Below are 15254 nucleotides of genomic sequence, written 5' to 3'. Positions count from 1 at the left end.
ATTTTTCCAGGCTGACAACTCTAAACATTCAGAGATCAGGGTACGTGTAAGATGACATTGTGGTTTGGACCAAACACGATGCCACAAGAGTACAGGTTGGCATTTGATATAATCTACCAAATAGTCAATCCCGAGCTAGTCAAAATACTGGACATGTTTTTGTTGAAGATATTAGAGTCGCTTTTATTATTTCTGTTTTAAAAATTAAACTGAAGTGAGAGAAGTGGCCACCGCTGTAAACATAAATCCAAGGGGTTTGAGCATCACATTCACAAGGTATTACTAATCACATTTTTGCATTACAGAAATTATTGTTGATGAGTAACCCCCACACAATGTACCCACCATGGGCATGCCTATGAGAAACAGCATTCAATTCAAAGCTTTATTTTTCCAAATCTCTCACTTTGCTGGCTTGTGTGCTCTGTATTAAGGAATTTTCCCTGAGTACTCTTTGCGAGGATCTTGTATACACCCAAATAAAGTCTCTACAGTAGATCTATCAGCACAAAGCAGTCAGCTTCCACATATGTACCAACAGACCCGATTCAAGTGGGAGACTTCTAATTTTTGAAGCCAAAAATGGCTTTATTCTAGATCTCTCACCTGAAATTGCCTCTACTACAATAGAAGTCAATGGGGGAAATGTAGCCTCCCGATTATTTCTAACATTCTCCCTTTTTCCCCCTGAAAAGTTGACATGTATGCTTCAAGGTAATCTCACTGAAGTGCATTGTGTTATTTCATGGCCCTCTAATTTAAAGAATATTGTACAGTGTGGCCTTCCTTACAAGCCCAATCTAAGATGGCGCCCATCTCACCTTTAGGTCGGACACCGGCGTAGAATTTCCAGATCCAAGATGGATGTTTTAGTATCATTACGGTACATGATGAAAGGGACCATCCCAATGAAAAATGGCGGCAGTCGGACGCCCGTGTGCGCATGCGCAGTCACCTGCCCTTGTACTCTGCTCTGGCTTTGCAGGGACTCACCATGGCTGCTCGCTGCTCCCTCACCGCGGCTCGGCTCCTGCAGCCGCTGCAGCGCAGCCTCGGACAGCCCTTGCAGGTACCGTGCAGCGTCCGGGGCCTCCCCCTGGAACCACTCCTAGGGGACTGCGATGGAAAGGGCGGCCGTTGAACGCAGTCAGGGCCAGGGCACTACAACTCCCAGAAGGCACTTCGAACCTGGGCTCATGTCTCTTACATTAGTGCACCTACCCTATAGGACATGTAGCTGAAGCAGATGGGGAAACAGGGGGTTAAGTTGGACTAAGGATGGTATTTTAAGGTGCGCATAGCTGCCAAGTTTCTCTGGTGTGTAATGAGGCTGTTGTCTAGTTTAAAAAAAAAGTTTTTTAAAGTTAAATTTTGGGACTGTTTTAAAATGAAATAAGCAAAGACTATACGTTACAGAATTCAAGAAAAAAAACCTGCCTGGAACAGTCCATCACACCTGGGAAACTTGTCAGGGCTGAGTAATGTTGTCATTTGAGATCCCATGTTATGTGTAAACTCTCGGCTGTTTCAGTAAGGCATAGCAGTTTGCATGATGGTATTTTAGGCCTTTTTTTTATCAATATTTTATTTTTATGTAGTACCGTATCACGTTATCAGATGACTCCATGTCATGCTGGGCAATATTTTCCACTTTAAGGCTTTTATTTAACAACTTGGTGCTTTCTGGGCATTGTAGTTTAACGTTCTTTTCAAATGAACCAATTGACCAAAACACCTGAAAGGAACACCTAAGACTGAAAGGAATCTAGTGTCCCTGATGGCATGACATCACCTGGCAACTTTAATTTGTATCCACTTTTGAATAATTTGGAATGCTATAGGTTGTAGTGGTGTCTCTCTGTCACTGATGTGGTGTGTGGACGTTACAATTTCGATTAGGTACAGCAAAAGTTTCAAGCTTCAACGTTTCAGGCATGATATATTGCATTGCAGCATTTATATAGCGCCTACCACCCCTTTGTGGGGCACTGAAGCGCTTATTTACATAGGCAGCAAGCTAAGATGTGTGGTTGGAAGGGTGTTGTCTTTGTGTTTTTGACCCTATTTCCAGGTCTTGTGTGATGACCATAGAGGTGCGATTTTCATGTTACGGGGCGCATCGCTTAGCAGTGTGGTGTATGAAGATGTGTGCGTGATAGACATGTAGTTTATGGTATTGTAGTAGGCTCCCAGTTTTTGAGCAGCTCTGCAGGTACCCATGTGGCATTTCTTATAGTCCTAATCTACATAGCTGATTATCACATAGTGATGTCCAACCTGATATTTTGTTAGTTTTGGGTCATGAGCTGGCCTGGTTGGAGAGAGAAATGGTGAAGGAGAGCTGCTGGGGCGGAGTTTACTATAAATCCCATATCTGAATGTCATTGTGAGATGTAATGGAGCGGTCATACAGTGTAGCTAGGTGGGACCTGCAGTGGTGGACTAGATTAGTCCTTTGGGTGGCCAGCTTCTTCAATTATTTCATGCCTGCTAAGTTGGTGATGGCTGGTTTGTTAGCAGGTACAGTACTGAGTGATGGAAAACCCCTTTAGCATATATGCTTTATGTAAGAGTAAGATAAAGTTATAGTTGGCTGCTGACCGCTGAGTGTTATGGCATTAGTATGGGGCAGAAGGATATATATATGAATTGACATTACTATATAATACCCAGGATGCACATAGGTCAGTACTTCTTAGCTTAGCTGAATGTATAAAGTAGTATGTTGTTGGGTTGTTGCATATCTGTGCACTGTAAACTGTAGATAAAACTTGAAGCTGCAATTATCTTTATGGATTTAATTCCAAGTTTGTTGTATAATATAGTTTTCTTGGAAATGACTGTTTTGAAGTGTCTTCCGAGGTGTATATATGTTCCTGGATGCTTAGTATCATGGCTGCTAGCGAAGGTGGTGAAGGAGTCTTGTAGCAGCATTTTGGATTCAATATATTTTGCGTGTGATAAATCTTGGCACTCCGAGGTTTAGGCGTAGTCAAACTCCTAGATTTTGAGAGTCAGGGTGGCTTGTAGCTTTTGTTGGTGTCCGAGGTATGGGATGACGCAATGCTATATTTTAATTGCGCAGAAGGCACCCTCTGTGACCTTGTTGGACATGTCGTATCCAGGACAGATCTGACACCATGGTTACCTCTAGGTTTCTGACTTCTGTTGATGATGTTGAAGAGGCATTTAGCGCCAGGTGTATGAAGCCTGTTTTTAGGTCGCAAATGGCCCAGTTCTCTGAATCAGGCTGTTTGTGACTGCAAAAAGACCTTTTGGTATGTATGAAACCCAGATTGTGATTCGGTTAACACCATGGATGCTCATGATGAGCTCAGCTCGTCATGAGCCACAGTGCTCGTGTGCTCATGACGAGCTGAGCTCGTCATAACCGTTAGAACGCTCGCACGCTGGGCAAATTCCCCTGCTGTGCAAGCGTTCGAATGAAACGGGTGTGGTCATGACGAGCTGAGCTCGTCATAACCGTTGGAACGCTCGCACGCTGGGCAAATTCCCCTGCTGTGCGAGCGTTCGAATGAAACGGGTGTGGTCATGACGAGCTCAGCTCGCCATGAGCACACGACCACCGTGGCTAATGACGAGCTGAGCTCGGCATGAGCACCGGGGTGCTGCGCGCGTCCCTCCTCCTCCCAGCACAGTGGGGGAATATGCCCCGCACGGAAGGGGTTAACATGTTTAGGTTAGTGACTACATACCAAATCGGTGTTTGCAACAGGCATGCTTAGGGTGTCCCTTGCTTAAGGCCTCCCTTCCAAATAGTGATTTGCAGTAGTATGGATTAATGTTTTGAGACTGAATTTAGCTTGCAAATCATAAAAATGTTACCGACTGCAAATACCTTGCCACTACCTTTCAGTGAACGGGTTCTCAAGGGACCCCTTCCTTGTTGGGAATGTTGAAAAGAAATATGGTCGATGTCTACTCTTAAACATTTTTAGGGCTCGCCTGCTGATGCGCTTCTGCGCATCGCTGGCGAAGCTCTATTATGGCCTATCCAGACTTTATCTACCACTGGCGATTTCTTGAAGTGCATGTGCTTTTTAGGTCATTGCGCAAGCGCAAGCCCTAAAAAGCGCGTGCACAATGCCACCAGCCGCCTGCCTGCCTGCCTCGCATTACCACATCAAAGGCAGCCCTCCCAGCGCATTTCTCACCCCCTAATTATTCACGGCCAGCCGGCCGTACTTTCAGTCTCCTTTTACAACCTGTTTAACTTGTTTTCTCAATTGCTGACTCCCATCTTTCGCCACCAGGGCTTCAGCTTTACAGTCTGTGCCAGGGTTTCCCTGACTCGGTGCTTTATTATTCAGATGCTCAAAAACAGAGGTGGTCGTCTCTGCTCCCTCCCTTTGTTTGCAAAGCAATTCAGGGCTTCGCCACCCATCAAGGCTTGCAGTTTGCCTAATCTAAAAATCCCAAGGCCCCCACACCATCTCCTGCACATTGCTGCTTATAAATTTCAGTGCTTTAGCAAAATATGACAGATGTGCAGCGCAGACTTTGCTTGTTTTTTTCTACAATGGCTTCGATTGTTGGCTTGAAATGTACACTGTTCGATTGCCAGAAGCAGGGCTTCGTAGAAATAAATACAGGCTTATATCTAAATGTGTTACAAATAAAAAACGACATATTTCCTCTATCACAAACCCTAATGGAACTCGCAGACTGTGTTGACATGGCGGTCTGTGAGTGTTAGGTAAGAGAGGCAGAGTGCTGTACTATCACAGAGGAGACATCAAAATGTATTTTCTTCAAATGTGTGCTCCTATTAGGTATAGGGCTAACTATCTGCCGTTCGAAAACTTCAGAACACTTAGACGTTCCAGAGCAGCAAGTACTCACTTTTTGGTATACTATATTATATTACTATTGTAGGTATCGGTGCTTTGTATAGCACCAACATGTAGCCCTCCAGTCACGTCCGATCACTTGCATAGCCTGCAGCGATTGAAGAAAAGCTAGATATGCCACGCGGCATTGTTTACAAGCTAGACACATTTCTTCCTTTATATATTTATTTGTTTATTTATTGGTATTTTCCGTAGTGCCTACATATTGCGTTTATACATTTTAGAGCTTTTTGACTCCCCGAAGGAGGAATGAGCCGGGCTTGAGCTAGCCTGTAAGTTTAGGAGACTTTTTAAAAATGTTTTATTCGCTGGATATTAGTATAGGTCCTGTCGTTTGTATAGCGTCAACATGCCATCTTTCAGACACCTTATAGCACATTTTGATCCTAGAGTGCAAAAAGGTAGTTGCTGTATATTCCCTGGTAGCTCCGTTTACCTTATATTTATTTGTTTATTTATTGGTATTTTCCGTAGTGCCTACATATTGCGTTTATACATTTTAGAGCTTTTTGACTCCCCGAAGGAGGAATGAGCCGGGCTTGAGCTAGCCTGTAAGCTAAAGAGACTTTTAAAAAATGTTTTATTTGCTGGATATTAGTATAGGTCCTGTCGTTTGTATAGCGTCAACATGCCATCTTTCAGACACCTTATAGCACATTTTGATCCTAGAGTGCAAAAAGGTAGTTGCTGTATATTCCCTGGTAGCTCCGTTTACCTGACTCCTTTACAAAATAGAAAGAAAATAACCGAGGCATCCACCACACAGCTCCACAGATGCACCCACCACACAGCTCCACAGATGCACCCACCACACAGCTCCACAGATGCACCCACCACACAGCTCCACAGATGCACCCACCACACAGCTCCACAGATGCACCCACCACACAGCTCCACAGATGCACCCACCACACAGCTCAACAGATGCACCCACCACACAGCTCCACCGACACAGCTCCACCGATGCACCCACCACACAGCTCAACAGATGCACCCACCACACAGCTCCACCTACACAGCTCCACCGATGCACCCACCACCCAGCTCCACCGATGCACACAGCTCCAACGACACAGCTCCACTGATGCACCCACCACACAGCTCCACTGATGCACCCACCACACAGCTCCACCGATGCACCCACCACACAGCTCCACCGATGCTCCAACTAAGCTCCACCAATGCACCCACCACACAGCTCCACCAATGCACCCACTAAGCTCCACCGATGCACCCACCACACAGCTTCACTGATGCCACAGCTCCACCGATGCACCCACCACACAGCTCCACTGAATCACCCACCACATAGCTCCACCGATGCACCCACCACACAGCTCCACCAATGCTCCAACTAAGCTCCACCAATGCACCCACCACACAGCTCCACCAATGCACCCACTAAGCTCCACCCGTGCACCCACCACACAGCTTCACCGATGCACCCGTCACAGAGCTCCACAGAGGCACCCACCACACAGCTCCACTGATGAACCCACCACACAGCTCCACCAATGCACCCACCACACAGCTCCACCGATGCACCCACCACACAGCTCCACCGATGCACCCACCACACAGCTCCACCGATGCACCCACCACACAGCTCCACCTACACAGCTCCACCGATGCACCCACTACCCAGCTCCACCGATGCACACAGCTCCAACGACACAGCTCCACCGATGCACCCACCACACAGATCCACTGATGCACCCACCACACAGCTCCACCGATGCACCCACCACACAGCTCCACCGATGCTCCACCAATGCACCCACCACACAGCTCCACCAATGCACCCACTAAGCTCCACCGATGCACCCACCACACAGCTTCACTGATGCCACAGCTACACCGATGCACCCACCACACAGCTCCACTGAATCACCCACCACACAGATCCACCGATGAACCCACCACACAGCTCCACCGATGCACCCACCACACAGCTCCACCGATGCCCCCACCACACAGCTCCACCGATGCCCCCACCACACAGCTCCACCGATGCACCCACCACACAGCTCCACCGATGCACCCACCACACAGCTCCACCGATGCTCCAACTAAGCTCCACTAATGCACCCACCACACAGCTCCACCGATGCTCCAACTAAGCTCCACTAATGCACCCACCACACAGCTCCACCAATGCACCCACTAAGCTCCACCGATGCACCCACCACACAGCTTCACCGATGCCACAGCTCCACCGATGCACCCACCACACAGCTCCACTGATGCACCCACCACACAGCTCCACCAAAGCACCCACCACACAGCTCCACCGAGGCACCCACCAGACAGCTCCACCGAGGCACCCACCACACAGCTCCACCGAGGCACCCACCACACAGCTCCACCAAGGCACCCACCACACAGCTCCACCAAGGCACCCACCACACAGCTCCACCGAGGCACCCACCACACAGCTCCACCGAGGCACCCACCACACAGCTCCACAGATGCACCTACCACACAGCTCCACAGATGCACCCACCACACAGCTCCACCGAAGCACCCACCACACAGCTCCACCGAAGCACCCACCACACAGCTCCACCGAAGCACCCACCACACAGCTCCACCGAAGCACCCACCACACAGCTCCACTGATGCACCCACCACACAGCTCCACCGACACAGCTCCACCGATGCACCCACCACACAGCTCCACAGATGCACCCACCACACAGCTCAACAGATGCACCCACCACACAGCTCCACCTACACAGCTCCACCGATGCACCCACCACCCAGCTCCACCGATGCCCCTACCACACAGCTCAACCGACATAGCTCCACTGATGCACCCACCACACAGCTCCACCGATGCACCCAGCACACAGCTCCACTGAGGCACCCACCATACAGCTCCACCGATGCACCCACCACACAGCTCCACCGATGCAACCACCACACAGCTCCACCGATGCACCCACCACACAGCTCCACCGATGCAACCACCACACAGCTCCACCGATGCAACCACCACACAGCTCCACCGATGCACCCACCACACAGCTCCACCGATGCACCCACCACACAGCTCCACCGATGCAACCACCACACAGCTCCACCGATGCACCCACCACACAGCTCCACCGATGCAACCACCACACAGCTCCACCAACACAGCTCCACCGATGCACCCACCACCCAGCTCCACCGATGCACCCACCACCCAGCTCCACCGATGCACCCACCACCCAGCTCCACCAATGCCCCACCACACAGCTCCACCGACACAGCTCCACTGATGCACCCACCACCCAGCTCCACCGATGCACCCAGCACACAGCTCCACAGATGCACCCACCGCATAGCTCCACCGATGCACCCACCGCACAGCTCCACCGATGCACCCACCACAAAGCTCCACCGAGGCACCCACCACAGCTCCACCGATGCACCCACCACACAGCTCCACTGATGCACCCACCACAAAGCTCCACCGAGGCACCCACCACAAAGCTCCACCGAGGCACCCACCACACAGCTCCACTGATGCACCCACCACACAGCTCCACTGATGCACCCACCACACAGCTCCACTGATGCACCCACCACACAGCTCAACTGATGCAACCACCACACAGCTCCACCAACACAGTTCCACCGATGCACCCACCACCCAGCTCCACCGATGCCCCACCACACAGCTCCACCGACACAGCTCCACCGGTGCACCCACCACCCAGCTCCACCGATGCCCCCACCACACAGCTCAGCCGAAACAGCTCCACCGATGCACCCACCACACAGCTCCACCGATGCACCCACCACACAGCTCCATGGATGCACACACCACACAGCTCCACCGATGCAACCACCACACAGCTCCACCGATGCAACCACCACACTGCTCCACCGATGCAACCACCACACAGCTCCACCGATGCAACCACCACACAGCTCCACCGATGCACCCACCACACAGCTCCACCGATGCCCCCGCCACACAGCTCCATCGATGCACCCACCACACAGCTCCACTGATGCAACCACCACACAGCTCCACCAACACAGCTCCACCGATGCACCCAGCTCCACCGATGCCCCCACCACACAGCTCCACCGATGCACCCACCAGACAGCTTCACTGATGCAACCACCACACAGCTCCACCAACACAGCTCCACCGATGCACCCACCACCCAGCTCCACCGATGCCCCACCACACAGCTCCACCGACACAGCTCCACCGATGCCCCCACCACACAGCTCAACCGACACAGCTCCACCGATGCACCCACCACAAGCTCCACCGATGCACCCACCACACAGCTCCACCGATGCACCCACCACACAGCTCCACCGATGCACCCACCACACAGCTCAACCGATGCAACCACCACACAGCTCCACCGATGCAACCACCACACAGCTCAACCGATGCAACCACCACACAGCTCCACCGATGCAACCACCACACAGCTCCACCGATGCAACCACCACAGAGCTCCACCGATGCAACCACCACACAGCTCCACCGATGCAACCACCACACAGCTCCACCGATGCAACCACCACACAGCTCCACCAATGCCCCCACCACACAGCTCCACCGATGCACCCACCACACAGCTCCACCGATGCACCCACCGCACAGCTCCATCGATGCACCCACCGCACAGCTCCATCGATGCACCCACCGCACAGCTCCATCGATGCACCCACCGCACAGCTCCACCGATGCACCCACCGCACAGCTCCACCGATGCACCCACCGCACAGCTCCACCGATGCACCCACCGCACAGCTCCACCGATGCACCCACCGCACAGCTCCACCGATGCACCCACCACACAGCTCCACCGATGCACCCACCACACAGCTCCACCGGTGCTCCAACTAAGCTCCACCAATGCACCCACCACACAGCTCCACCGATGCACCCACTAAGCTCCACCGATGCAGACACCACTCAGCGCAACCACAGCATGACTCAGCGCAACCACAGCATGACTCAGCGCAACCACAGCATGACTCAGCGCAACCACAGCATGACTCAGCGCAACCACAGCATAACTCAGCGCAACCACAGCATAACTCAGCGCAACCACAGCATCACTGGTTCAAATATGTTCTTTCAATGTTTCAAGCTGTTTTCAAGCTTTCACGCTTTATTACAAATCACAAAAAATGTTAATATTTCATTTCTGTTCTTGGATTTTCGTCACAATAAAAAACACTGAACATAATCTTCACAAAAGTTATTTACAAAAGTTTAAGCTATTGCCATTACAAATTAAATAAATTATTTAAGTATTAATCATTTAAAAAAATTAAAAGCCATTGTTATTTGTAATATCAATACATCTAAGTCACGTAAATACAAAACATGTTGCATTACAAATGCTATAGGTGTCACGTTTGCAAAAGTTATAACTATTGGCATTGTAAATGACCAAGCTAATAATTTAGCTATTTTAAAATATAACACATAAATAACAAAAAAATCATTTATAAGACCAATAGCTCAAACTTTCCTAATGCGAGCCCTATTGCATTTCCAATGCTTGTTAGTTATACTTTTTATTCTATTTTTAACGTAAGCACCTTTTCTTCGTTTTTGTTTTTGTTTTTGTTTTTTGTGCAAACCCCTTCCCTATAGGAAAACGGGTTGCACTACTAAAAAAAAGTTGCTTTATTTAAAAGGAATCGCAGACATGGTGATCTTTTGACCTCAGCAGGCCACCATCCCTGTGATGGTGCCTATTCCTAATGGGTTGCAATTTGCGACCTACCTCGATAATATTCACGAGGTAGGTTAAATTGCAACCCACTATTTATCATATGGACTTTTTTTTGCGAACTGACCTAATAATCCATAGGTCGGTTCACAAATAAAACACTGGTTGCAAAAATACTAGTAAAAATTTGCGACAGTTCTATGTACATCTCTGTCCCCTAGTCCTTTGGGCCATACTGCAGCAGGTTGGTGTTTTTGCCATTGTCCGCAGGTCGAGTTTTTTTTTTTTTTTTTGGGTGTTGGACTTTAGGTGGTTATCCATCATCCATATGTTTATTGCAAGGAGGCAGTCCAGTTTTGATTGCAGAGGTCTTCCTGCCCATCCATTTTTTAGATGATTTACACGCCATGTGCGTAGTTGTAACAGGTGACGGTGTTGAGTAAAAGAGGGGATGAGATTGACCCCAGAGGGATGCCACAGTGTTGGGTGTATACAGCTTATCTGTAAGGTGGTAGGTAAACTACACCTTGTCTTTGAGGTAAGAAGCAACCCAATTTAGGGCTTTTTAATGTATATCAAGGTAATTACGTTTTTGGAGTAATATGTGATGATGGACAGTGTCAAAAGCGGCTGATAAATCCAGAAGCAATAGGGCAGCCACTCTGGAGCGGTATACAGCGCCAGGACGCCACGTAACGAGGTAACAGTGCGCTTTACAAGTATACATACATTACATACATTACATCTGTTCTGATCATCACAAATGGATATTATTGTCTGACATTGTTATTTTGGTCTGTATTTTTTTTAAAGTTGAATAAACGCTGCTTTTTCAAATATTTCTTTAAGAATCGTTCCTTTCACATAGGCCTGTAGTTTGCTGGGCCAGATGGTTGAGGTTTGTCTTTTTGAAGCATGGTCTAATGTAGGAGGTTTTCCTCTCTGGTGGGAATTAGCCTAGTTCGATGGAATTGTTGAGTAAACATCTATCTACTTCCCCTCCAGAGGAAGTGCGAAGGATATCTTTAAAGATTTTTGGAAGTGCTGTGTCTGAAGGTGGTTCTGATCAGTCTGCTTACAGTGATAATGTTTAGGAATCATTTTCTGAGCATCTATTGGAAGTATGTAGTGGTGGAAGATTATTTTAATATCTGTTTATGCTGTTTGTATCTTGTTTTGTCTGTCTTTTCCTTAAGGTAATTTTCTATCTTTCTAATTTTTGAGATCAAGTCCGTGGAAATTTTGTCACAGAATGTGTACGATTTATGTGTGTCTGTGTTTTGGAACTCTCGATTGCGGAATTCTGCTAGAATCTTCTGGAGTTTCTTAGGAAGGCATTTAGCTTCAGTTAAGCGTGTGAAGATGGGTTGTCTTTTGTGATTCTGTTGGTTCTTATTTGGACTGTGTTCTTGTGGATTAGAGTATTTTTTCGTGTTCATCTCTTGATGTTCTCCATTTGTGTTGTATGTTGAGTCGTTTTTCATTTTTTGTTAATGATGTAATTAATCCATGTGCTGTTCTTTTTGTGCTTAGCCCTGGATGTGGTCTTTATTGGCATCTGTTTATCAAATACAGTTGAGATCCAGTTGTAGAAGGTATGTATCTCTTGTGGTCACATGTTGGTGCTTGTTGGTGTCTTTGAAGTGTTGATGTTGAACCTAGAGGTAATGATGTTGTGATGTTGTGGTTGCTCCAGCTTACTGGGTAGTTGTCTGTCACTGAGACTCTCCAGGGGAACAAATATAATAGGGAGAGTGTGTCCATCAGAGTGAGTTGGGCCAGAAACAATTTGTTGGAAGATGAAGGTCTCAAGGTTGGTTGTGGTAGCTTTGATTGTATCAAGTATCCTCTTGTCAAACCATATGTTACAGTCGCCTATAAGGTGCAGTGGATGTGATGGGCCTTGGTCACTGTATCTAGTAAGATATATTTTTCATTTACATTGCTGTGTGGTGGTCTATATATTAAGAGGAAGGAGTAATTGATAGTTGGGGGGGGGGGGTGACATCATCATGGATTCACAGCCGTCCATGGTGACGTTTTCGATGTGTGTGATTTTTACAGGGTTTTTGGGGGATGACAGCTAGGCCTTCTCTAATATGGTTCTTGCTTATGTTGCAACGTTCTGGTGGGCTGGCTTTGTGGCATGTGGGTGCAAAGTCTTTGCTGATGTGGACGTACATGAGATTCCGCTCATTAGTAAAAACCCAGCGGAAGGGATGGATTTGTGACGACAGAAGATGCAGCGATGCATCCAGTGGCAAACTATTGCGCTTACAGAGGGAGGGAGGGTGCACGCAGAGAAATCCTTGGTTGGTTATCAGAGTGGAAAAGGCAAGGGGGAAATTAAGGCGGCGCAGCGGGAGATGAGCGGAAGAGAAGCAGAGCACAGCCTGGACAGCGAGAGGCAGCATAGAGGTGAGGCGAGTTTAGAGGTTGGGAGGAAAGGAAGACTTGAAGAGGCACGGGCAGGGAGACAGTGAGATGAAACAATAATTAAAGAGCAATAAATGGGCATGAAAGGCACAGATGAGGAAAGAGCCCACAGCTAAAAGAGTAACATCAACTGGTTTCAGGAGAGCCGTGCACAAGGGAATGACTATTGTAGTTTTCAAGCATATTGTGGCACCATCCGCCTTATGGGAGCGAGCAACAGCCAATTAGCATGAGCGCCGCTACTCGCTCACGCAAGGTGGGTGCCGCCACAAGCACGAGTGTGTGCTTGAAAATGTGCAGAGCGACGGCTAAAGGCCCTTCTATGCATCGCATGCGCGCTGCGTAGGCGAGACCTAAAAAATAATAGGATCACACTTTACAGGTCACAGCAACGCACCTAACATGAGCCAAGGCATGGCTTAAAAAATTAGTTATGTTACAGAGACAACTCAGCAAATCTAGTGCAGTTCTGGGAAATCAGGTACTTTTGACTGAAACTGGCATTCTGCTTTAAGAAAACGCCAACATTTTAGCTCTGGTTTTTTTAATTTTTCCAAGTGTTTTCCTTTTATGCAACTGCTAGTAAACCATTACAGTTTTGACAACCACTGTAGAACGTTTACAATTGGTTGGTTGAATTATCAAAATAGGGAGACACTTTTTAGTGAGTCGCATAAATCTACTCTTTTGCTTATTTCTCTTTATGATGTCACTAGAGGAATCAGACTCCCGCAGGCAAATGCTTGTAAAGGAGACAGGTGGCATTACACATCACACAGGGGTTTGCGAAGCAGAACCTGAAAGTGTCTCCAAAGATGCATCCACATCTGCATTGCATAAGAGACTCTTAATTAAAGCAGGAAGTATTGCTTCTTAAATGTGATGCCTCATGTGCTGTTAGCGGACACTGTGATGCTTTGACCCACGAGCCTAATGTATCAAAGGAATAACTTGGAAATGTTATATAACCCTATACCCCTGAACGCTGCTGAAAACAGTTCCCTGCACCAACTCTGCACACCCTTGAACCCAATATGAAACTTGGTATACTGGTGAGAAATAACTGCACAACAGTGAGGTATATGTATTTTAACCATAGCATTTCTGTTATTGCACAACTAAACTTGCAGTTTCAAAACAAGGAGTCTGTTTTAATTGCCTGTATTAACCCCTTGGCCGCGGCGGTAATTCCGCTGCTGCGATAATTTCGCCGCGGCGCTAGGGGGGTCCGCGCGGCGCTGCCATGCTCGTGACGGAACCACTCCGTCACGGGCGCGCTGTGCTTGTGACGGAGTGGTTCCGTCAGGGCCACGCCCGCTCAATAGAACGCCCGAGCAGGCGCGGAATTCCTGCAGCATGGGCGGGGCGGCCGCGCTGTGACAGAACCACTACATCACCAGCACATCGCGTCCGTGGCTCGTGACGAAGTGGTTCCCTCATGAGCACGGAAGAGGTTAAAAATCATTTTGAAGAAAGGAAAGTTGTTTAGTTTGGCCCTTCGTCTTTTTGCTGTATTGTCGGGTCACCAAACCAATTTTCCTAGAGTGGATACAAACTGAGTTCCAGCACTCTTTAAAGATAATTCTTCTACATATGAAGCCCTAGTGAACAGGGCTAGTTCCTTAAATTCCTATACTTTAAGGGCATGGCACCTATTACGCTGCTGTTTGTGATATATCACATTGTTTGTACTCTTTTGTAAAATACCGAGTACAGATACAGCTAGACAAAAACAACATTTTGCCCCAGTATCTTCAGCTATTCAAAGCAAGTATATATTTCTAGCATTTCTTATAACAACTGTTTGTACATACACTAGGCAACGAGAGGGAAAAAAGAGGTCTGTAAAGCTACTCTCCCAATTTAATAGTTTATCATAATTATTCAAAACAGAAGGATTCAAACCCTAAATTGAGGGATTTTCTGAAGGAAGAGAGGAAGGGAAATCCCTTTCTTTGGCTAAAAGGAGCCTAACCCTCAATTTGCAGCACCCTTCATCCTTGGGTCTAGCGATGTTCATCCAGGCGGGGCTGAACCTCTAAAAGGAAACTTGATTTTATGTTTAGAGAAATAGAGAAGAAAGTTACAATTGTGTAGAGGATTAACCCAATTATTATTATTTTAAATTAGGGCTCCTCAGACAAGATTAAACATTTTGTGGCTGTAGCATGACCTCAATCTCGCCAACATCTTTTTGTCCTTGATATGTTTTAGCCAAAAATGGATGCCTAAGTAAGTCAGTGGCTTG

General features: G+C 47.9%; 1 protein-coding gene across 1 annotated transcript in view; it reads left to right on the top strand.

Annotated features, from left to right (window-relative positions):
- The first annotated feature begins 945 nt into the window (after window positions 1-945).
- The window catches only part of IDH3G (isocitrate dehydrogenase (NAD(+)) 3 non-catalytic subunit gamma), a 51445-nt gene continuing 37136 nt past the window's right edge, over window positions 946-15254 (top strand). Inside the window, exon 1 of the mRNA XM_086940230.1 lies at window positions 946-1069. Coding sequence (XP_086796356.1) covers window positions 995-1069 — 75 coding nt within the window. The 5' untranslated portion in view covers window positions 946-994. The remainder of the gene's footprint in view (window positions 1070-15254) is intronic.

Source organism: Lissotriton vulgaris, chromosome 10 (assembly GCF_964263255.1).
Source record: "Lissotriton vulgaris chromosome 10, aLisVul1.2, whole genome shotgun sequence".
Lineage (NCBI taxonomy): Eukaryota > Metazoa > Chordata > Amphibia > Caudata > Salamandridae > Lissotriton > Lissotriton vulgaris.
The sequence above is the reverse complement of the archived record's forward strand: the minus strand, read 5'-3'. Positions and strand labels throughout refer to the sequence as shown.